General features: G+C 42.0%; 3 protein-coding genes across 3 annotated transcripts in view; 2 read left to right on the top strand and 1 right to left on the bottom strand.

The window, feature by feature from the left end:
• The window catches only part of LOC100517239 (olfactory receptor 3A10), a 179,489-nt gene that overhangs the window by 134,618 nt on the left and 19,255 nt on the right, over window positions 1-25,616 (bottom strand). The window lies entirely within an intron of this gene.
• Window positions 3,410-4,339, top strand: LOC100625767 (olfactory receptor 1A1-like). The gene has a single exon (XM_084983031.1). The coding sequence runs from the start codon at window positions 3,410-3,412 to the stop codon at window positions 4,337-4,339; it is 930 nt and encodes a 309-aa protein (XP_084839157.1).
• On the top strand, window positions 17,156-22,575 carry LOC146398345 (olfactory receptor 1A1-like). The gene is made up of 2 exons (XM_084983030.1): window positions 17,156-17,767; window positions 20,007-22,575. Exon 2 carries the CDS (start codon window positions 20,785-20,787, stop codon window positions 21,748-21,750), a length of 966 nt encoding a protein of 321 aa, XP_084839156.1. The 5' UTR covers window positions 17,156-17,767; window positions 20,007-20,784; the 3' UTR covers window positions 21,751-22,575.

The following is a 25,616-nucleotide window of genomic DNA, read 5'->3' as shown; positions in this document are numbered from 1 at the left end:
ACATGAGTTGATGACTCAGTTCACTACATCCCATGCTTAAAAGAAACCTGTGGTATTTTGACTGGGCTTGTGATGAGTTCATACCTTACCTGGAGGAGAATTCACCTTTTCACGACACCGTCTCCACATTGCTTAACTATTGTTATTGTCATTCAGTTTTGCAATTTTTAAGGTCTTGGACCCTGGTTATTAGAATTGTTTCTAGATTCCTTAAATTCCTGTTCTTATCAAGAATAGGAAGTCTTTTAAAATGATAGTGTGCAATTTAGTGTACCAATATTACTGAGGTGTTTTGTTGTTGTTGTTGGGTGTGTTGTTGTCTTGTGCTTTCTAGGACCACACCCACGGCATATGGAAGTTCCCAGGCTAGAAGTCAAGTGGGAGCTGCAGCTGCCAGCCTGTGCCACAGCCACGCAGGATCTGAGCTCTGTCTGTGACCTACACCACAGCTCACGGCAACACCGGATCCTTGACCCACCAAGCAAAGCCAGGGATCAGACCCGCATCCTCATGGATCCTGGTCGGGTAGGTGTAACGCTCAGCCATGAAGGGAACTCCCACATTTTTGTTGTAATATTGATTTATACCAAACAAACTTGCTGAACCCTCTTAGTTCATCTCAAGAGCCTCTTGGATTTCCTTTATAGACAAAAGTATTTTCTGTGAATTCTATCCATTTTGTTCTTTCACTTCCAATTCTTATATGGCAAAGATTGCTTCCAGTGCTCAGGTGCTATGCAGAAAGCTCAAAACAAATTCTCTGCTTCCTTTGAATATGTAGCCACATCTCCCAGGGTCCACCACAGCATCACCTCTGGCTTACAACTCTGGCTCTGAGGGTTTTTTTCCTTTCTTTCTTTCTCAATTGTACGTGATTCCATTTCTTTCCTTTAGGTTGGCTATGTGCCTTTTCTTTAATAATTTTTGTAGTATTTCTGTGTGTTGTAATAGCAATGGGACATGTCAATATCAGCTAAGTCTGCCATGTGGCTAAGCCTCGGTCTCTATTGCACTCTCTACTCTGTCAGCGAACCACAATTTCTAAGCTCTTCTGTTTACTGAACCTTCTCAACTCTGAGATATTATGATTCTGTGTATAAATGAAAAAGGGAATTTCAAGAGAGAAAAATTCATTCATTTAGGAGCAGAGATGGAAAGGAATACATCATATTTAGGGGAACGGTATTCTTACCTGCTTCCTCTGTGCCCAGCACATAATTCCAATGTGTACTACTGGAGACCCTGAGAATTGGTAGTTAAATTAATTACAAATAGAAGTAATTACTGAGTAGAGGTCTCTCTAGAAAAAACAGTGAATTATTTAGGATGTCCTGGACTATATTAACAAGTATGTGCAGAGAATCTAATGCTTTAAACAGAATAAATAGTATTTCTCTCTTATGTAACAGTCCTAGTGGGTGTCTTTGGTGGTGGGTGGCCTTCCTGGATGTAGAGAGCTAGGGACACAGGCTCATTCCACCCTGCGACTCCACCTTCCTATTCAGCCTACTGGCCACCTGCATCCAGCTGGTGCAAGGGGAAAGGGAATTTAGAGGAAGACCAGAACTGGAACATGTGAATGGATTGGCTAGGCTTCAGTCACGTGCCCACACCTCAGCACAAGGGAGGCTGGGAAATGTAGTCAAGCTGAGGATCCAGGAAGAAGGGAACAGAGTGTATTTGGGTGAGATGCTAGGAGTCTCAGCTACAATTAGTACACTTCAGATTCAAGGTGGAAAAAGGAGGGCTCCAGAAGTATCGTAGTTAAGAGAGCATTACAATAGTTAGGTAGAAAATGATGGTGGTCAAAGCTAAAGCCCAGAGACATTAAGTAGGAAGCCTATGTTCGAATTATTCCAAATGAGGAATCTACAAGATCAGATCTAGAGGTGAGGGACAGCCTGTGTGATAGTGCCTGATAACCCCTGACATGTGGGGGGAGATGAAGTAAGCATGGATATATTCAAACTACTGAGTGTAAATACATGGGTCCATAAAATGAAAACTACTCCAATCTCTGCACAGGAGATATAAATAAACAAGATATTCTTTTCTGTGGAAAAGTTCCTTTGTGCCATAAATTAGATTCCATATATAAGTGATATCATATGGTATTTGTCTTTCTCTTTCTGACTGACTTCACTTAGTATGAGAGTCTCTAGTTCCATCTGTGCAGCAATAGGAACTATATCCAGTCACTCATGATGGAGCATGATAAGGGGACAAAAAAAGAATGTATACATGTATGTGTAACTGGGTCACCCTGCTGTACAGTAGAAATTTGACAGAACACTGTAAACCAGCTATAATTTAGAAAAATTAAAATTATTAGATATATATATAAAATAAATACACAAGATATGCTTCTCTTGAAAAAAGCTTGCAGTCTGCTTAGATTGAATGTTCCAAGTATGGCGCTTGGTCAGACGTGTTGGCAGGATGACTGAATGAGGAAATATGGGGAGGGGAGATCAAATCTACAGATACGGGCCAGAACATCTACTAAGCAGCAATTGAAACCACGATGGAACTGGATGAGTCCTCAAAGGAACTAATTAAAGAAGGTAAGGTAAGGTCAAAGCAAAAAATATTATGATTTTATATATATATATATTTATATTAAACATTATTACACAAAATATATATATATTTAAGTGTTTGAAATAGAGATGAAATCTATCCAAAGAGGTGGTGATATCTTCTTTTAAAAAGGGACACCTAAAGTAAACACTGATCTTGTTTTGTTACAACCTAATCCCAATTGTCTTTGTGACTTACAATCTTCTGAGGCCAGTCTAGACACTTGTTACCTACTGGGCTCCGGGCTCATTCTGAGTTTGGCCAGTGGAACAATTTCTACTGTCCAGGGGGTTCCTCGTACTACCCATCCTTTGCACTAGAGTGTTTTCTTAAAGACTTCAAAATGCTATCCTTTCCTTTTGACGGGCAGTAAGATTAGCATGTGACTATGGCTTCTCCATGAAGTTGTAAGGTCTTTGAGAACAAAGACTACGCCATGGAGGAACAAATGGATGAACAAACTGTATTTTCCCCAATTGATGATTTTGCCTCAAAGTCTAACAAAGTTTCTAGCACATCCAATAAAACATAATTGTTAGATGATTGCTCCCTAGGTGTTTGGGTGATGGGGCTGGGTTTGGAGGGGATGGGCATTTCTGATACACCCATTACTCACGTTTTACACGTGGGTGTCCAGCACTAATTGTCAATTTGTTCCACTGACCAACAGGGATATTCTTCCCCCAGTGTTCTGCCTATCTTTGGCTTTAGGAAGCCCAGGTATAGACACAGCAACCACAGGAGTCCAAGGTGGTGGCTTAAGAAGGTCATTACACACAGCAATTCACAACTACTTCTGGATTCCTCTCCCTTTTCTACTAAAGGATCCATGAGAGAAGACAACCAGTCCTCCAAACTGGATTTCATCCTTCTGGGAGCTAGCAGTCAGAAGGAACAGGAAAACTTCTTCTTCTTCCTTTTCCTGTTCATTTACCCCATCACATTAATTGGAAACCTGCTCATCATCTTGGCCATCTGCTCTGAGATTCGCCTTCACAACCCCATGTATTTCCTCCTCGCCAATCTCTCGCTTGTTGACATCTTTTTCTGCTCTGTAACCATCCCTAAGGCACTGGCCAATCATCTTGTAGGCAGCAAAGCCATCTCCTTTGGGGGATGCATGGCACAAATGTGTTTCATGTTAGCCTTAGGTAACACAGATAGCTACATCCTGGCTGCTATGGCATATGATCGTGCCGTGGCCATCACCCGCCCACTTCATTACACAACAATCATGAGCCCAGGGGCTTGTGTCCTCTTAGTTGTTGGGTCTTGGGTGATGGGAAATGCCAATGCTGTCCCCCACACCCTGCTCACGGCTCGTCTGTCCTTCTGTGCAAACAAGGAAGTGGCCAACTTCTACTGTGACATTGCCTCTTTGCTCAAGCTGTCCTGTTCTGACATCCACTTCAACGTGAAGAAGATGTACCTAGGGGCTGGTGTTTTCTCCGTGCCATTACTATGCATCATCATCTCCTATGTTCGGGTGTTTTCCACGGTCCTACGAGTTCCATCCACCAAGGGTGTGCGCAAAGCCTTCTCCACCTGTGGGTCCCACCTCACAGTTGTTTCTCTGTATTATGGGACAGTCATGGGCATGTACTTCCGCCCTCTGACGAGTTACAGCCTCAAGGATGCAGTGATAACTGTGATGTACACTGCCGTGACTCCAATGTTAAATCCTTTCATCTACAGTCTGAGAAACCAGGACATGAAGGCTGCTCTGAGGAAACTCTTCAGCAAGAGAATCTCCTCATGACCAATGTTAGGCCACAGTAGAGATTGCAGTCACTTGGAAGTCCATCCCCAATGTCCTCCCCCTTACCAGAAGCCCCCTTTCATCTCTCAGGGCAAGCCCACTCAAGTCTGCTGGCTTCCACTAGCTCTTGGCATGTCCAAAAGCAGCCATGGTATCAGCAACACGTGGCTTCGCCCTTTCAAGCATCTGGTACGATGGTGCTATGAGGCAACATCATCTTTCGCTCTGTACCTTGCAACCAATCAGGACCCTGTGGGGTCCTCCTAAAGACAGACCCCACAGGTCCCCCAAGTGCCTCTTGTATGTAGAAGAAGCTTGGCTCCTCTGACTCGCTTTTGTATCTATCTCTTCTGCTCCTTTCAGCTCTGAGTCACATGCTTCTGCTGAGCCATGCACACAGACATGGTAACCACAAAAAGAATTCTGATTACTGCTTAACTTTATACAAACAGCCCCTTATCCAAAACCTGTCTCCCACAGGGAGATAGGAGGTAGCAACAAAAGTAGCAACTGTCAGGATTTATAGGAACATCATTACCAGACTTATGTCAACTGACCAAGATCAAAGAGGTTCCACAACCCTCCTCAGACACTTGGTGGTGCCCAGGTGTCTGTGGTTGTCGGTCATCTTCTGACCTTAACCCCTTTGAGGGTCCCCCTTCCCTAGCATAGAAGAAGCTTGAACTCTACCCCAAATTGAAATGGTTCTTCGGGACATTGGTCCTCCGGGACACTGGTCCTCCCTCTTCTCCTTTCACTGCCTTCCTGAAAAAAATTGATTCTCCTTTCTACAACATCTTGTCTCGAAACTTATGGTTGACCATTGTGCGGCAAGGAGTGTGACTTTGGACTGGGTCACACCTCTTTTCAGGTGTTAATGTCATGTTGGATTCCCTCACTACACAATCAATGTGTTCATGCCTTCTTATCTGCTAATATTTCACCTTCTCCCTATTATACCCTAACGTATCCACCTTTGAAAGGGACATTAGGTTACGCCACTGTGTTGAGTCAGGTGGTAGAAAGCAATATTAGTCTAGCAAATACCTCCCCCTCAATCCACTTCTATTCAGACAGGCTAAGGTTACATAGGTATAGAAGGAGTGAGCTAGTCTGATCACTTAGACAATCCGTGTTGCCAGATCACAGTACAATCCACTCTATCAGACTCTTAGGAATCCTAAATTCAGATTTTAGCATGTAGTTGCTGGCACAGGAATTATCCCTGCCTCGGGGCCGGGTACTTGCAGCCCTGGTCCTGGAACCACTTATCACGTTGGGGTGGGGGGAGTGGGGAATCAAGGTAAGGTGGGAAAGAGAGAAAAGAGCATCATCATTGTACCAGAGTACACCTCCTTTGTCAAAAGCTGCCTAGGCATACTAGCTCACCTCCTGTTCCCCAGATCCACCAGGAAAACAGAAACCTATCCAGTACCCACACTCCTCTAGCCCCATTCATTTTCACACTGAAGGCAAACACACACTCATGAGGGTGTATAAGCCAGCCCTTCATCCCTTTATCTCCCCTCATTTTGGACAACCATTCTTTCAGCGGCCCATTCCAATTCTCCATGAACACAGCACTCCGAGAAGGACACCCCTCTGCCCATTGCTGAGCAGCATGGGCTGGGAAATGTGTTCATCCGTATGAGGAAGTAACAGCTGGCTGTCCAACGTGGTACTACAGCTTCTGGACCAGTCCTTTTATGACACGATGAATATTTGCCTCGATAAGTGGGAAAGCAAATCCCAGACCAGACAGAGTCGGTGTCCATTCCTGTCAAGACTCAATGGTAGCCCCTCTCAGTTACCGGCATCAGGCTCACTTGCCAGCTAAGATCAGGACCTTCCCTTCAGGGACTCTACCACATAGCCATCTGCCATCTCTGTCTCTTTTGCTGGCAGACAGAACAGATCTTCTTCACATTTTGTGCTTCAGGGGTGGGTGGGGGCAAGAGGAATATGTCGAGAGTCAACTCATTTCTGCATTGCTGCAGTATCCTGTGTCCACTCATTTCACGGACCCAGATGGCAACATCAAGTGTGGTCTGGTTTTCTCTTCAGACCTCTTAGTATTTGCTTAATATATTTAGATGCTCCAACGTTGGGTGCATGTGTATTTATGATTGCTGTATCTTCTGGATGATTGACTTCCTCAGCAGTATGCAATGACCTTTCTCCTCCTTATACCATTTTTGTCTTAAAGTCTATTTTTCAGTATAAATGTATCTATCTCTGTTCTCTTTTGGTTTCCATTTGCAAGGAAGAGCTTGTGCATCTCTTCATGTGGAACCTATGTGTACTCTGAAAGTTGAAGTGGGTCTCAGCATACAGTTGAATCAGGTGTTTTTATCCACTCAGCATCTCTAGGCTTTTTGACTGGAGAATGCAATCCATTTATATTTAGAGCAATTTTGACAGGTAAAGATTTATCATGGATTGCTTTCTGGCTATTTTGTAGTCCCCTTGTTCCTTTCTTCTGCTCTTGCTTCCTTCCTTTCTCCATTAATGATTTTCCATAGTGGTACACTGTTATCCCCTCCACTTTATATTTTGTGAATTAACTATAGATTTTTACCATGTGGTTATCAAGGCCTACCTAAAACATCATACAGATATAAAATATATATGAATGTCTATTTTACACTGATAACCATGTAACTTAAATCACATACAAAAACCTTGTTCTTTTACTCCGTCCCTTTATGTATTTAATGTCATAATTTCTCTTTTTAAATTGTGTACCTATTAACAAATTATTTTGCCTATAGCTATTTTTAATACTTCTTTTGTATTTTTTTTTTTTGTCTTTTTAGGGCCACATGACCCACAGTATATGGAGGTTCCCAGGGTAGGGATGAATCTGAGCTGTAGCCACTGGCCTACATCACAGCTCATGGCAATACCAGATCCTAAACCCACTGAGCAAGGCCAAGGATCAGACTGGTGTCCTCATGGATACTAGACAGATTTGTTTCCACTGACCCATGACGGGAACTCCTGCTTTATTTTTATTTATTATTTTTATTATTTTTTATTTTTGTATATTTTCCTTCTCTAGGGCCACTCCTATGACATATGGAGGTTCCCAGGCTAGGGGTCTAATCAGAGCTGTAGCTGCCGGCCTACGCCAGAGCCACAGCAACACGGGATCCGAGCTGCGTCTGCCACCTACACCACAGCTCACTGCAACGCCAGTTCCTTAACCCACTGAGCAAGGCCAGGGACCGAACCCTCAACTTCATGCTTCCTAGTAGGATTCCTTAACCACTGTGCCACGATGGGAACTCCTGGCAACTCCTATGTTCAATACCTCTGTCCTTTAACTAGCATTAAGTGGTTACCACACCACTACATTACAGAATTAGAAGTTTCTGAATCTGACTCTATGCTCTCCAGTGTGTCATATATTTTCATGTGGCTACTTAGTGACTGTTCATTTCTGCTGGAAGAATTCCTTTCAGCATTTCTTGGAAAGCAGGTTAGTGGTGATAGAATCTCTCAACTCAATGTTTGTTAGGGAAAGTCTTTATCTCACATTCACTTCTGAAGAACAAATTTGCTGAGTAAATTATTTTTGGTTGGCAGGTTTTTTTCATTTAGGCTTTGAGTATGTCATTCCCCTCTCTCCTAGCCTGCAAGGTCTCTGCTGATCAATCTGCTGATAGTCTTATAGGAGTTCTCGTTTATGAGAAATGCTTATCCTTTTACTTTTCCTACAAATATATTTTTCTGATGTTAATTGTCTAAAAAAATGTCAATTAAAATCTCTTTATTTTGTGTGTGGGGGGTGTCTTTATTCATTTATGTCTCTGTGTCCAGGGCAGTTTCATTTTCATCTAAATTTTTGTCTGACTCACACTGTATTTTTTTGTAGTATCTTAAGAATGTGAAAGATAATTTATTAAAAAAAATTGGGGGAGTTCCCATTGTGGCTCAGGAGTAACAAACCCGACTAGTATCCATGAGGACATGGGTTCGATCCTGGGCCCCTCTCGGTGGGTTAAGGATCTGGCATTGCTGGGAGCTCCAGTGTAGGTCACAGATGCAGCTTGGATTTGGCATTGTTCTGGCTGTGGTGGAGGCCAGCAGCTGAAGCTCTGATTCAACCCCTCGCCTGCAAACTTCCATGAGCTGAGGGGGCAGCCCGAAAAAGACCAAAAAGAAATGCTGTTCACTTTCTTAGGTTATTTGCACAAACACATTGTTCTTCCAAACACTTGAGGTGTTGCTTTCTTTTTCTTACTCTGAAAATATATTGTACCTATCATTTCTTCTTTTTGAAATGTCTTTAATGGAGAACACTATGGCGGTACCTTAGAAATCTATTCATAGAACTACCCTATGACCCAGCAATCCCACTCTTGAGCATATATCCGGACAAAACTCTCCTTCAAAAAGACACATGCACCTGCATGCTCATTGCAGCACTATTCACAATAGCCAAGACATGGAAACAACCAAATGTCCATCGACAGACGATTGGATTAGGAAGATGTGGTGTATATATACACAATGGAATACCACTCAGCCATAAAAAGAACAAAATAATGCCATTTGCAGAAACATGGATGGAACTAGAGACTCTCATACTGAGTGAAAAGTCAGAAAGAGAAAGACAAATACCAGATGCTATCACTTATAATTGGAATCTAATACACAGCACAAATGAACATTTCCACAGAATAGAAAATCATAGACTTGGAGAATGGACGTGTGGCTGCCCAGGGGGAGAGGGAGGGAGTGAGAGGGATCAGGAGCTTGGGGTTAATGGATGCAAAGTATTGCTCTTGGAGTGGATTTACAGTGAGATCCGGCTGTGCAGCTATGAGATTGAGAACTATGTCTAGATACATACATCGTAACACAACAATGGGAGGAAAAAATATGGATACATGTAATATTCTTAGATAGATTTATATGTATGTATGTATGTATAACTGAACCACTGTGCTATACAGCAGAAAATAACACTGTGTCAACTACACTTCAAAAAAAATGAATTTAAAAAATAAAATAAAATGAAATGTCTTTAAAGGAGAAGGGATTTAGCCATGATTGGAATATTCCAGTAGGCAGTTCAATTTAACCTCTCTTTCCATTCAGAGATTATTTTTTCTTTTTGGGAGGAAAGGAATTGTCATATATCCCTCGATAAGCTAAAGAAGCTGTAATCACTGGCCTTAGATAAGAGTTGTAAACATTTGAGGTTAAAATACTCTCTTCCTATTTCTCATATATTACTCCACAATTCCTTGACCCCAATGGTACCAGTAAATAAAATTTGGAATAACAATAAATTCCAAGAATGACATCAAGAGCAAAATGTGGTTACTAAGAAGAAAGTACACCATGGGAAGTCATTTTATCCATACACAAGAACCCATGATCTGGACTTTGAAACACGATCTAAACACGGGGCGAGGAACAACAGAGCACCCAGGATGTATAACCTGAAACTTGTCTAAAAGGAAATGTAATTAAACAAAGCTCCTTTCAACATCTACAATGGGCAGCCTCGGATGAAGGATTTGGGAGAGTTGTACAATTAGATGAATAAAGCCAGAATTAGTAAAATAGCAGTTGACATTCACTAACTGCTACCTATGTGCTGGGCTTCATTTTAAAGACTTTTCAGGTTTTCGTTCGTTTGATCCTCATAACAACCTCATGAGGATGTTCTTGTTGCCACATTGTTACTCTCGTTATACAACGTACATTTAATAACGATCCAAAGTCAGTTGCAACCAACAAGAGGCAGAGCCAGAACGGGTACGCAGCCAGAAACCACAGGCCTCACCATGGCCCTCTGCAGAAACTTAGTGACCGCTCTGCCACAAGAGGGGCTAAGGCAGAGCATACGACCATCAATCAGGGTTCGTATAAAGGTGACAGGTACATGAAGCCGACTAGATAACATTTAGGTATTTTCTAGCTCTAAGAATCTGAAAATGGAGCAGAGCCACCATCCGCATGCTAGGTAAAATATAATGACCAGCATGACGCCCCTCTATCAAATGGTAGAGGAACGATGATAAAACACAAGTATTATTCTTGGCCACACTTAAAACCAGAAACACTTCCCAAGCGTTGGTTCCAAGTTTGTGCTGAAGCAGAGAAGGGCCCACATTCTAACAAATGAGATAGAATAGCTCCGCCCAGCACATGGACCCTGGAGGCCTAGTCTCTGGGAAACCATCTCGCCCAGCTTTCCTTCAAGGAGAACTCTAGGCACAATCACTCTTGAGAGCTACTCTGTCTCCTCAGGCACAGCTATAGCTCTCACCAGTTTTCTGACTTTGGCCTGAATATAAGGACCTGCAGGAGTCATGCCTCAGGACTTTATAACCTGGGAAATAGTCACCTCGTTTTCTCTGCTAAAACACACTCTACTTCCAGGAAGCTAGAGTCCTCAACTTGAAGCCCCGTTTGGGACAGACTCTTTTGCCTTTTCTGCTCTACCGCTGGGAAAACTTGGACTCTTCTTTGCAAACCATCCCAGTCCTGGCTCCCCTGCCTCAGGGACAGAGAGCCAAAGACTTGCTCTCTAGGCTGTTGACTAGCACTTTTCCCAGCACGCCTGCCCTCCAAAAGGCATGCTCACAAATGCTACATCAGACGCTGTTTAGTTTCCCATTCATGGAAGAGGCATGAAGGCCACAGAACCAGGACTCTTTTGGACTGCATCTGCGTGGACTCCCCAGTAGGAGCTGCATGTGTTGGGGAACAGACTCTATGTCAGACACATCAAGAGACAGATAGCCAGCAACAAACACAACAGGCATCCTCTTTTCTGACCCTCACAAAATTTCCAAGAGGTAAGTAGAATTATTCTCATGGTATCACCTGGAATATAGTGAACTGAATCACCCGAGATCGCACACAGAGATTGGCAAAACTAGGACTCCAGCTTGGCCTGAATTCAGAAAGCAAGGTTCTAAGATCAGAAAGTCAAAAGGCAGGGAAGAGACGAGAGAGAGACAGAAAAAATCCCTTCTTTTCTGATACGTTGTTATCCGGGTTCTTGTCCGTGAAAATAGGATCAGAAAGGGGTACTTCTGATTTGGTCTTCTCAGGTCTGAGCTCTTTCTAATTCCTGAACTCTGTGTGTGTGTGTGTCTGTGTGTGTGTCTGTGTGTACACAAGCTTACACAAATCTACTGTCTTAGAGCGGAGCTACCAAACCAACTTACACGTCCACAGTCAGTGGTGCATGCTAACAGGCCCCTGTACAAAATGATGTTATTTTATTGTCTAAGCACGGATGGCTTCAACTATCAGGGAGGGAATCTGGAAACACTCAGAGGACATTTTGTGGCCTTGTCTGCTCCCTTCATGCCATAGGGTGGCTTTCTGTACTTGTGTCCCTGAAAAACTGTCTCAACTCCTGCAACGGATATCGCAGAGCACCAGCACTTCCCAGGAAGGCTGTGTTAGTGGCCGGCACAGCCTGGGACCCCTGGCTTCTCTCCCGTAAACGCGAGGCTCTCATCCTGTCTCTAGCATGTACGTTGATGCACCTCCTGCTCCGCTTCTCGGAAGGATAGGTTTTTCCCACCTCTCTCTTCGGGGTTTCTAGAGAAATCATCTCTCCTCATCATGATGCCCTATATCTCACACTTCCTATCCTCGAGGCCCTCTGCTCAGAAACCTCTCCTCTCTGGTTCTCTTTCTTCACTTCTGCAAGTATTACACCAACCTCACATCATTTTCTGGTGCTACATGTTTTTGCATTCTTCTCTTATCATTTCATAAGATTTAACAGGTGTCGATTACCAGAAGGAGCTGAAAGATTGGGGAACATTCATTGAATGACCAAAAGATCTACGATATTTACTAGCTAATGATGGAAACGCTGGTGCTGAGGTAGAAAGTGGGGACAGAAAATACCACAGCTGAAAGAGGGGTGGAGTTTTATCGCAGAGGAAATGGAAGCAAATAAGGGTGTGAATATACGGACGCCTCTACACTGCTCTTCTCAGGTTTTGGAGGAAAAGAACAGGATGGAAGTAGGTGTATTGAAGTGATGCCCTGGGGCAGATGTTGAGGGAGGATTCTCTCTCTCGTGGGTTTGTTTCTCAGTGAACAGGGACGTGATGCCTAGGTTTCTCGGAGAGTATTGGTGTGGGAGGTACGGTGGATTTGAGGGGAATGGCAAAGATTTTGATGAACTGCCATGGATAAGGGGGAGAGTGAGGCTTATCAAAATGTGTTGAGGATCCAAAAGGAATTGATCATCATAACTTCTAGCCTACATTTGTATGATTCCTCCACCGTGCCCTGGCTGTGCAGGAAGAGGGAAATTAAAACATGGACAGATTTTCTCAGGGTTGAGGTTTTGCTGGAAGCCTGCAATGCCTTGGATGCCTGCGGGTGCGAGAGGAGAGAACCCAAACTGGGCTGACAACGTGAAATGCAAGACAGAGCTTAGAGGCTGGAGATGACCCTTGGATCAAAGAGCAGTTATACACAAAATGAGTGAGCTGGGAGGAGCATGGACACTTAAATAATATGAGCAAAAACAGTGTGAAGTAAAGTAGCTTAAACAAAGCCTATTTGCATCCACTAAGTTTTTCTTCCTCTAGCCTGAATCTCTTCTCCATTGCATTTTTCTTCTCTCCCAGCATCATATATTGCCCAAGGACCACTCTTCCTAGTGTAAATGCCGGTTTCTTTCCTCAACCCATTTACACACAAGACTCTATCTCCTCCCTTTAGTGACAATGGACGTGACCCACCCAGGCCCATTGCCACATTCTGTACACAGTTATCTCCAGACCTTGAAATCTTTATGTTAAATTTAATTCTTTATTTTAACGTTGTTAAAAGTCAGAGAGACAAAGAAAATAATGTACCAAGAAGTCTTCCTCTAGATTTAACAGGATAATATATGCTCCACATTTCTTAAGAAATAATACACTTGAAACTCTTCTGGTGCCTATCCAAAATCTTCTTTTTCCCACTATCCTCCCAGAGGCAACAGCCATGCTAGAATGCGTAATATACTCCCATTCGGGACATAAACTTTTACCGCATAGACATGCATTATTTTATATGCTAAAATTTGCTTGTACTGTGTGATGCACCCTACGTTTTATAGCAACTATTTTTCCATCGCATTGTGATTTTTAAAAATTATTCCATGTTCACAATCATTTTAATCATTGTACAGAATTCAATCATAAGACAACTCCACAGTGATTATTCGTTTCTAAGTTTTCTGTATGACAATATATATCCTTCTGGAATGCATGTGTTAGAGGCCTCTAGGGCCAAACACGAAGTAGAATGTAAGAACTGTCAGCTTACCCAGATGTGGGATAACTGTTCTCCTAATGATAGGAGAAAAATTTCCATTTCTTCCCTAACATTTGCAACTGTCCGACTTTATATCTGCTCCAGAGGTAAAGGGTTTTTTTATTTCCCCAATACATTATTTTTTCCCTACTGTACAGCATGGTGACCCAGTTACACATACATGTATACAGGATTTTTAACTGAATTTTGTTTTAATTTTGTTGAACATCTCTTCTGTTGGTTACTGTTCATACTGGTTCCTTCTTCTGTGACTTGGCTATTCAAGCCTGCTTCCTATTATTTCCTCCTGGATTTTTCGTCTTTCCTTATTAGTGTGTAGGAAGCTTCTGTACTCTGAATACTAAGCCTTTGTTATGTGATTATGTGAGCAGCACATACTTCTTCCAATCCACGATTTGTCTCTCCCCTTTCTTTACCCTCTGTTTCACACACATGCTTTCAAGTTGCCAAATTTTACATTTTTGCTTCTGTGTTGTAAATTCTGTGCCTGGTTAAAAAAATCATATTCTATCCTGATACTATAAACACTTTTCTTCTAAAGCTTCTGAAGTTTTGCTTTTTACATTTATTAGAAATGTTTCTGTATTATTCTTATGTTTTGGTGTCTAAGAGTCCCAAACAGCCAGTCCAACCGTGCCCTAGCTATTTCGAAGCCTACCCACGTCATGTACCAATTTCTAACAAATAGAAATGCATTTACATGGATATTTCAAATTTCTGTTTGTAATAGAATTTTGTTTATAGGCTCTCCAGAATGTTACATAGATGTATTGTCAGTTCCTGTGTCAGTACTAATCCAAGGTAGGAAGGGCCAGAGGAAGTCATTCCCCCTTAACAGCACTATTAAGTATACAAATGACCTCCTCTGGCCCTTCCTACCTTGGATTCTTTCTCCAATGTTTCTATTTCCTCAAATTGTCTTGGCTCTTCTTGTCTCTTTATGCTCCCATACGAATTTAACTAAGCTTACTAAGTTCCATGCTTGGGAAAAACTTCTGGTGTTTTATTTAGGATCACAATGATTTCCTAGATTAATAGACTGGTGGAGAGTTGACATTTTTATAATAGTGAGTTCTCCATTAATATTGCTCACCTCCACATTTTCTAGGTATTCTTTCTGCCACACAGTAAAATTTAGTCATTTTTTCTAGTTTTATTGATATAGAGTTGACCTACAGCACTGCATAAGTTTAAGGTATACGGCATAACGATTTGAGTTACATGTATTGTGAAATGATGATTTTACAATATTTAAAGTCAGTCTTGGACCTGGTTTGTTAGGGGTACTTCTAGATTTCTAATGTCTGCTGGCACTGGGAATAGAGAGTAATTTTTTTTTCTTTTCTTTTTGCCATTTCTTGGGCCACTCCCGAGGCACATGGAGGTTCCCAGGCTAGGGGTCAAATCGGAGCTGTAGCTGCCAGCCTATGCCACAGCCACAGCAATGCAGGATCGAGCCATGTCTGCAACCTACACCACAGCTCACAGCAACGCCGGATCCCTAAACCACTGAGCAAGGCCAGGGATGGAACCCGCAGCCTCATGGTTCCTAGTTGGATTCGTTAAGCACTGCGCCACATCGGGAATGCCTAGAGAGTATTTTTTAAAAAGCAATTTATTTTTGCTTGATATAGGAACATTATGGATTTTTTAAATATCAATTTATACCACACGTATATGCTCAAACTTCTGAATTATCTAGAAAGTCTCTTTGATTTTCTTTGAAAGCAATCACATTTTCAATGAATTCTATCCATTTTGTTCTTTCCAAATCTTATATGGCCAGTTTTTGGTGCTATTTTCATAAATAGGATCATGCTTTAACTGTTTTACAGTGGGATTCAAATCAAATTTCCTGCTTCATGCAGATTTGTGGCCACATTTTATCCATGGGTCATTAACACCCCAGATCCCAGCCTTCGGACCTAATTCCTACTTGAAACCCCAAGGGTCCATCGCAGCACCAGCTCTGGTTTACTGTTCTTGTTCTGAGTGTGCTTTTTGTTTTTCATACCTGTATAGTCCCATTTCTTTCTTTTAGGTTTAGGTATGCATTTTTAATTACTTATCACATTTATTTGTAATTTCTATGTGTTTTAATTGGAATGGGACCTGGTGGCATTAGCTAAGGCTGCCGTGTTGCCAGAAGCCCCTCCTCTAAAATATTTCATTACCATATGAGCTAACCATAGTCTCTGAACCCTCTGGTTTTACTGAACCCTCTCAACTCTGAGAGATTATGATTTCACGTGGACATAGGGAAAGTCATTCAAGAGAGAAAATCAAACTCATCTAGGTACAGAGGTGAAAAAGTGTGTCATATTTGAGGGAAATATAATTTTATCTGCTTTCCCTGTGCCTAGCATACAATTCCCATGTGTACTATAAAACACACTCGGAGTTGGTGAGTGACTATCACACACTGAATCAATTATTGAGTAGAGGTCTTTTTAGAAAAATTAGTGAATTGCTTGTGATAGTCCAGACTACAGTAACAAATAATGACAAAGTGCACAAGGGTTTAGGAGTTCCCACCATTGCTCAGCAGAAACAAATCCGAATAGGAACCATGAGGTTGCAGGATCGGTCCCTGGCCTTGCTCAGTGGGTTAAGGATCCAATGCTGCCATGAGCTATGGTGTAGGTCGCATGTGGCTTGGATCTGACGTGGCTGTGGCTATGGCTATGGCATAGGCCAGCAGCTACAGCTTGGAATCGACCCTTAGCCTGGGAACCTCCATGTGTCATGGGTGCAGCCCTTAGAAAGAAACAAAGAAAGAAAGAAAGAAAGAAAAAAAGAAAGAAAGAAAGAAAGCGTGCACAAGGGGTTAAATAGGGTAAATTTTGTTTCTTTCTTCTGTAACAGCAGGTATCCTTGGTGGATGATGGTTCTCCTGAGGACACAAGCTCATTCCACCATGAGACTTTGAATGGGTAACTCCACCATCCCATTCAAAGTCTCCTGGATATTTCATTCAGTTTGCATGATGAGAAATAGTGTGGAGGAAGCCTGGTACCATAAACATAATCTCCATCTAAGTTTTCTGAACTTTGGTCTTCACAATTCATCCTTTAAAATTATTTTCCTCTATTTTCACATAGAGGAATCCAGCTGACTTAGCACTCTGTACTAAACATACAGTCTATCCTTTTCCTGCCTAGTACTAAACCATCCATGTCATATACGAATTTCTGATAAATCTTTGATCTGTTTCTAAGCGCTCTAGTCTGCTATACAGACCTATTTGCTTGCCCCCTTGCCAGGACCACTTCACTCTTTGAATCATTATGACAACTGACAAGTCAGGTCCTTCCTCCTTATTCTCATCCTAACACTATCTTCTTGGTTCTTTATTCTCCTACATGAAATTTTGGATCAGTTTACTGAGTATCATCTTTTAAAGAAATATGTGGTATTTTGACTAGTATTGCATTGAATTCATAAAATAATTGTAGGTGAATTGATGTTTCTATAATATTATCTAACTGGTTTTAGGTATTTATTTTTTGTTCAGTAAAATATTGTTATTTTTGCAACCAGACTGGACTTTTTAAAAAAGAATTATTTCCATATTTCTTAAAATTTATCTTGCTCTTGGGAATGGGGATTCTTATTTATTTGTCTTTTGGTCTTTTCTAGGGCCATGCCCACGGCACGTGGAGGTTCCCAGGCTAGGGGTCTAATCTGTGCTGCTGCTGCCGGCCTGCACCACAGCAGAGCAACACAGGATCAGAGCTGCATCTGTGACCTACACCACAGCTCACGGTAATGCCAGATCCTTAACCTACTGAGCAAGGCCAGGGATCAAACTCGCAAGCAACCCATGGTTCCTAGTCAGATTCGATAACCACTGCACGACGACTGGAACTCCCAGGGATCCTTTTTTTAAATTATAATTTCTAATTTATTGTTGCTTAAGTATTAGACAGTATTGATATTTAACTACTGACTCCTATTCAACTAACTGGCCTAAATCTTTTAGTTTATCTAGAGGGTCTCTTGAAATTTCTTTGAAAACAACTCTGTGAATTCTATCCACTTTGTTCTTTCTATTCTTTTTTTTTTTTTTTTTTTTTTGTCTTTTTAGGGCTGCACTTGTGGCATATGGAGGTTCCCAGGCTAGGAGTCAAATCAGACCTACAGCTGCTGGCCACAGCCACAGCCACGCCAGATCCAAGCCACGTCTGTGAACTACACCATAGCTCACGGCAATGCCGGACCCTCAACCCACTGAGAGAGGTCAGAGATCGAACCTGCATCCTCATGGATTTTGGCCAGATTTGTTTTCACCGAGCCACGATGGGAACTCCTATCCATTTCTTTTATGGTAAAATATTTTCTAGTGTTCTTTTAACAAATAAAGCAACACTTCGAGTGTTTTAGGCAGAGGACTCAGGACGAGCTCCCTACTTGATGCAGATCTGTGTCCACATCTCAGGAAAAAAGGGCCATTATCACCCCAGACTCCATCCATTAGGACCTTATTCTTGGTTGTGAACATCAAGGGGCCACCAGAGCATCAGCTTTGCTTGACAACAATTTCTTTCAGCTTGTTAAAAATTTCTCATATTGAGGTATTCCCACTTCTTTCTTTGATGTTTGGGCATATGCATTTTTTTTATTTTGCCTTTATAAACTTAGAAAAAAATTTTAATGGCCATACCCATGGCATATGGAAGTTCCCAGGCCAGGGAGCGAACCCACACCTCCACAGTAACCCAAGCCGCTGCAATGAGATTCTAACCCATTGTACCACAGCAGGAATGCCAAACTTCAGAATGTTTATATATTTTAGCCGTAATGTGGCCCGTCTTTGTCAGCTTAGTTGACCATGTTCCCAAGAGCACTCCTCTTAATTTTCACTGCCTTACCAGATGAGCTAACCAGAGTCTCTAAGCCCTCCAGGTTTATGGAACAATCTCACTTCTGCCATATTATGATTCTGTGGCAATATAGGGAAAGGCATGTCAAGAGAGAAAACCAAATTTATTTAGGTGTAGAGATGAAAAACTAAATTATATTTTGAAGGAAAATAATTTTACCTGCATTTCCTATGCCTTGGGTATAATTCCTAAGAAACTACAGGAGACATTGGTGGTGGAATGAATTACATTTTGAGTCAATTCTACTCAAGAATTAGTGAATTCCTTAGAAAATCCTGGACTACGGTAATATAGAGGACAAAATATGTAATGCCTGAAAAAGAATAAAAGTTTATTTCTCCTGTGTGTAACAGTCCCAGTGTGTCTTCGTAGTGTGTGGTGGCTGTCCTGGATGTGGAAAACATGGGACACAGGCTCATTCCACCACGTGACCCCACCATTCCATTTAGCTTCCAAGCCTTTTGCATCCAGCTGACAAGACCTGGAAAAGAGGGCAGAGGAAGCCCAGAACTGGAACACAAGGATGGATTGGCTGAATTCAGTCACATGACAACATCTCAGGGCATGGAACGTTGGCAAATGGAGTCTAGATGAGTGCACAGGAAAAGAACAATATGGATTTGCATGAGCAGCTAGTAGTCTCTGCCACAAATAATATGCGTCAAGATAGATCAAAGAGTAGGAACCATTATTGTGAAGGAAGCATCACAATATTTCATGTAGAAAGTAACAGCAGTCAAAACTAAAGCACTGAAACAATAAATAGGTCATTTATATACAAATTACTTGAAACTGAGTCAATAAGGTCAGATATAGAGGTGAGAATAAACTGAGTGTGCCTATGAGTATCCTACATGTGGGAAACCCATAAAATAAACCTGAATATAATTCAAGAACTGGGAGTTCCCATTCGCAGCACAAATGAATCTAACAGGTAACCATGAGGTGGCAGGTTTGATCCGTTGCCTTGCTCAGTGGGTTAAGGATCTGGCATTGCTATGAGCTGTGGTGTAATTCACAGACGTGGCTCAGAACCTTCGTTGCTGTGGCTGTGGTACAGGCCAGCAGCTGTAGCTCCGATTCAACCCCTAGCCTGGGAGCCTCCATATGCCACAGGTGCAGCTCCCCCCCAAAGAAAAAATCAAGAAAAATTGACTCTGTGTGTGTGTGTGTGTGTGTGTGTGTGTGTGTGTGTGTGTGTATACCCACATATACATATAAGGAATAATATTCCAAAATAATCCCTCTCGAAGAGATAATAAATAAACACGATATCGTTCTCCTCCTCACAAAAGGTTGTAATCTACTTAGATTGGATGTGCAGGGTGTGAGGCTTGGTCAGATATGTTTGCATGATGACGAATGAGGAAATGTAGGAAAAAGAGATCAAGTCAACAGACATAGACCTTAGATTCTACTAGGCAGTAAGTGAAGCCACAGTGAAATTGGGTGAGAAACTGTAGGAGATATTGTTTCTAATATAAGGTGAGATCAAAGAGAAAAATATCATGATTATATATATTTCAGAGTTGGGAATGTGGATGAAACCTATCAAATGTGACTGTTTACCTAAAAAATGAGATACCCAGCAAGTAAACTCACTGATATCATTTTGCTATAACCCAACCTCAGTGGTCTCTATAACTGGCAATCTTCTGACACCAGGCTGGACAACTGTTAACATTCTGGACTCTGGGTTCATTCTGAGTTTTGTCCGTGGAACAATTCTAATTGTCCAGGGTGTTCCTTGTGCTAACTATCCCTTGCACTGGAGTTTTTCTCAAAGACTCCAAACTACTGTCCTTTCCTTTTCATATTTAATAAGATTAGCATGTGATTCGAGCTTCTCTGTGAAGTTGTAAGGTCCTTGAGAGTAGACGTTGCCGTATTTGAATAAATGAATGAATACATTGTACTTTCCCATACATATGACTTTGTGTCAAGGTCTAACAAAGCTTCTAGTGTGTCAAATATAGACTTTAACTATTTGTAAAATAATTATACCCTAGGTGTCTGGGGGATGGTGCTAGGGTTGGGTAGGATGGGCACCTATGATTCAAGATTGTTCACTTCTTAGAAAGAGTGTCTAGAGCTAACTGTTGATTATTCCCCATGACCTATAGGAACTTTGAGCCCAAATGTATTGCCTACCTCAGGATTTAGTAAACCCCGGATTGATACAGCAACGACAGGAATGAAAAATGGTGGCTGAAGAAGATCATACTACACAGTACTGCACTACTCATGCTGGATTCCTCTCCCCTTCCTGCTCAAAGATCCATGGGGGAAGGCAACCAGTCCTCCAACCTGGATTTCATCCTCCTGGGAGTTAGTGGTCAGAAGGAACAGGAAAACCTCTTCTTCACCCTCCTCCTATTCATCTACCCCATCACACTGATGGGAAACCTGCTCATCATCCTGGCCATTCACTGTGACGTTCGCCTTCACAACCCCATGTATTTTCTCCTGGTCAACCTCTCCTTTGTCGACATCATCTTCTCCTCTCTAACCATCCCAAAGGCTCTCGCCAACCATCTCTTAGGTACCAAAGCCATCTCCTTTGGGGGATGCCTAACACAGATGTATTTCATGCTGGCCTTGGCTAACACAGATAGCTACATCCTGGCTGCTATGGCATATGATCGTGCCGTGGCCATCACCCGCCCACTTCATTACACAACAGTCATGAGCCCACGGGCTTGTGTCCTCCTACTTGTTGGGTCTTGGGTGATGGGAAATGCCAATGCTGTCCCCCATACCCTGCTCACGGCTCGTCTGTCCTTCTGTGCAAACAAGGAAGTGGCCAACTTCTACTGTGACCTTGCCTCTTTGCTCAAGCTGTCCTGTTCTGACATCCACTTCAACGTGAAGATGATGTACCTAGGGGCTGGTGTTTTCTCCTTGCCATTACTATGTATCGTCATCTCTTATGTTCGGGTCTTTTCCACGGTGTTACGAGTTCCCTCCACCAAGGGTGTGCGCAAAGCCTTCTCCACCTGTGGGTCCCACCTCACAGTTGTTTCTCTGTATTATGGGACAGTCATGGGCATGTACTTCCGCCCTCTGACGAGTCACAGCCCAAAGGATGCAATGATAACTGTGATGTACACTGCCGTGACCCCGATGGTAAATCCTTTCATCTACAGTCTGAGGAATAGAGACATGAAGGCTGCTCTGGGGAAACTCTTCAGCAAGAGAATCTCCTCATGACCAATGTGAGGTCATATTAGAGACTGCAGGTACCAATTAGAGTACCATCAATATCGAGCCCTAATGTCCTCCCCCTCCAAGAAGCCACCTTATTATTTACACCATTAAATTCACCTTCTCAGAAATCTTGTGAATTGGATGCAAACAACTCATGCAGCACAATATACAAAAAAATTTTTTTAAATAGGCAGAAGACCTAAATAGACATTTCACCGAAGACATATGAATGGCAAAAACAAAAACAAAACAAAAAAAAAACCCACATGAAAAGATATTCAACACCACTAATTGTTAGAGAAATGCAAATCAAAACTACTATAAGGTACCACCTTACATCACCAGAATGGTCATCTTCAAAAATTCTACAAACAATACATGCTGGAGAGGGAGCGTGTGGAGAAAAGGGAACCCTCCTACACTATTTGCAGCAATGTAAATTGGTACAACAACTAGTTAAAAACACTGGGAAAGTTTCTCAAAAAACTGAAAATAGAACTAGCATGTGATCTAGCAATCCCACTCCTTAGCATCTATCCAGAGAAAACCATAATTGGAAAAGACATATCCACTCCTATGTTCACTGCAGCACTATTTACAATAGTCAAGGCATGGAAGCAACCCAAATAGTCATTGACGAGAGGAATGGATAGAGATGTGGTACCCACATGTAATGGAATATTTCTTAGCCATTAAACAGGGTGGAACCATGCCATTGGCAACAAGATGGATGGACCTAGAGCTTATCATACTAAGTGAAGTTAGTCAGTGAAAGAGAAACATCACAGGAAATCACTTAGAGGTGGACTCTTAAAAAGGATATAAATGAACTTAGTTGTAGACCAGAAACAGACTCACAGATTTTAAAGACAAATTTACTGTTACCAAAGGGGACAGGTGGGGTGGGGGCGGCGGGTGGACTGGGGGTTTGGGATTGGCATGTGCACACTCTGGTATATGGAATGACTGGCCAACAGGGACCTGCTACATAGCACAGGGAACTCTGCCCAATATTCTGTGACAATCTATATGGGGAACGAACCTGAAAAGGAATGGATGTGGGTATATGTATAAGTGGATCACTTTGTTGTACAGCAGAAATTGTCGCAATGTGGTAAATCAATTCTACATCAAGACAACTTGAAAACATGAAAAATAGGGAGTTCCCATCATGGTGCAGCGGAAACAAATATGACTAGGAATGATGAGGTTGCAGGTTCTATCCCTGGCCTCGCTCAGTGCGTTAAGGATCCTGCATGCCCATGAGCTCTGGTGTACGTCACAGACATGGCTTGGATCTAGTGTTGCTGTGGCTGTGGTGTAGGCCAGCAGCTACAGCTCTGATTGGACACCTAGCCTGGGAACCTCCAAATGCTGCGGGTGTGCAGACCTAAAAAAAAAAAACAGACAAAAAAATAAAAAATAGATAAATCACGAAAAAAAACCTTATGAGTTAGAAGACATTCTATTATCAATTCATACACATCACTTCTCCCTTTGGCAAAGTGGCAGCAAAGTTGTTGGGTTCCTGTCCCAACTACGCTGCTGACGGGCAGAGTCAAGCTGAGAATGTCTGAGCCATGGTTTTTATTTACATAATGGAAAGAAAAAACTGTCTGCCTTGTTGCTGTCAGAGAGGGTGAGGATCATCGTACTTCATACTTTGAAGTCTATAAATCACTACCTGAATGTCAACTTGGGGGATTTTTATATCGCCCCTACTTTGCTTGCAAACCTTGAGGGCAAGAGTTGTCCTAATGCTTCACTCAACTTCTACCAATGCTGGTCATTGAGGTGCAATCAATAAGTATTGGTGAAGGGAGAAGGAGTGAATGTAAGAGAATAAATGTGATCTGATAATGATGAGACAGGAACAGACTTGATTTTATTTCTCACCCATCACACACCCCAGTATGTTACAAGTCATTTTGGAACCATTCAGGAAACAGAAATTTTAACGAAGATACACAGATACATAGGTGTACACTGAAAGTGGCTTAGAAGCTAAAAGATAAATGCTGGAGTTCCTGTGTTGGCTCAGTTGTAACACTGGACGAGTATCCATGAGGACGCGGGTTCAACCCCTGGCTTTGCACAGAGAGTTAAGGATTCAGTGTTGCCGTGAGCTGTGGTATGAGTCGCAAATGCAGCTCATATCCCTTGTTGCTATAGCTGTGGTGTAAGCCAGCAGCTCCAGCTCCAGGTTGGACCCCTAGCCTGGGAACTTCCATATGACATGAGTTTGGCCCTAAAAAGAACAACAACAAGAAAAAGATGAATGCTGCTGTAACCCAAAAGTTTTTAACTGCAAAAAGAAGTTACTTTCACTAGGGCTGGAGGAACAAAAGGGTAAAGGTGGTGTTACCAGAACCTAGGAATTCAGAAGAGGGATGACCACACATCTGAAGCTCAGATGTCTGAGAGGAGCTGCCAAGACGCTTCTACTTGGTTCCCACACACTGAAGTGATGCAAACATTCATTCCTAGGGGGCTTTGGATGCTCAACAATTCTGCCTATTTTTTGGGGGTTGATGTTATTTTTAGGAATCTTTCCTATTGGACATGGAAACACAAATGTATCCCAGATGTAGTTGTAGGCATGGGTCCTCCTGGAAGCCCTTTTTGTATTATCAGTAGAATGTCCTTCTAATTGAGCTCAGTCACTCCACCCAGGAAAGAAATCCTTTTTTTTTTTTAATTTCCCTGAATGTCCCAGAGAGTTATGCTACAATTTGGTTGATCTTATCATAATAATATTAGCTGAAAATGTGTAAATTCCCAAAGATTATTATTGACAACTTTTTCATAAGATTATAAACCACAAACAACCACAAAATACATGTTGGGGAAGAGAAATAGATGAGACCAAAGTACATTAAAAATAAAGCACGACAAAAAAAAAAGCAAGAGAAAGATGAACATAGGATTCAGGACAAGAGGATATTGAAGAAGAAAGACTCAGGGGGATGGAAATGGGGTAGCATGTATTTGATATGGATTATCCCCAAAGTCCTGATTTTCAGGTTGGGTGGTGGATCAATGGGAACCTACAACATTTTCCCTTATGAATAGATAAATAGTGATGACAGGTTGGCACACAGGTAGATATCTATAGGTAAAAATAAGGAGCTCTTTATGAAGCAACAACACGTGTTTTTCTTTAATGAAGGATTGGACAGAGAGACCAGTAAGAGACAGAGGGGATTGGTGAGACCAGGAGTTTAATTAGGTACATCAGAAAAATCTAGCGAGTGAAAATATAGACAAAGAGATTCAGTGTAAAAGAATGTGGACGTACAAACAATAGAATGTAGTAATTTTTATGATAATAAATGACACCTTTATTGATGATAACGGAGAAGAGGGTAATTTACAAAGAGTAGTTCCATCTTGGGCAGATTTTAAAAGTTCCCGTGGTACACTCTCATGGAAGAGAGTATTTAACCATAAGGATATGAAACTTGGCAGCAAAATTAACAGAGCATGAATCAGAGTGGAGGTGATAAGTAAAGTTTGGAGAAGATGAAATCATCCAAGAACGTCTGTCGAATGACTAAATTTCGGGAAAGGGGGCCAGAGTGGAGAATGAGGATTCTGGTAAGGGATGGGAGGAACCTGGCAATACTGACTTGACGTCCCTGTGAGTCAAGCTATGTGTCTCTCTCGGTGTTCTATCCACCAAAGCACACAGCACAGTGTGTTTTTACTGTACTCTCATAACACTGTGGAGTGGGCAGGCAAACACTTGTTTCGGAAAAAAATGGAACGATGGCCCACACAAGGAAGAAAGTCCTGAGCACTAGAAAGGAGGTTCCAAATGTGCCACACAGTTTCAGAGAAAGTCGGTATTTCATTACATATCAAATACG

Source organism: Sus scrofa, chromosome 12 (assembly GCF_054392235.1).
Source record: "Sus scrofa isolate SSC_HxYL_T2T_F1_AM1 chromosome 12, Sscrofa_HxYL_maternal_Yorkshire_Landrace_v2.0, whole genome shotgun sequence".
Lineage (NCBI taxonomy): Eukaryota > Metazoa > Chordata > Mammalia > Artiodactyla > Suidae > Sus > Sus scrofa.
The sequence above is the reverse complement of the archived record's forward strand: the minus strand, read 5'-3'. Positions and strand labels throughout refer to the sequence as shown.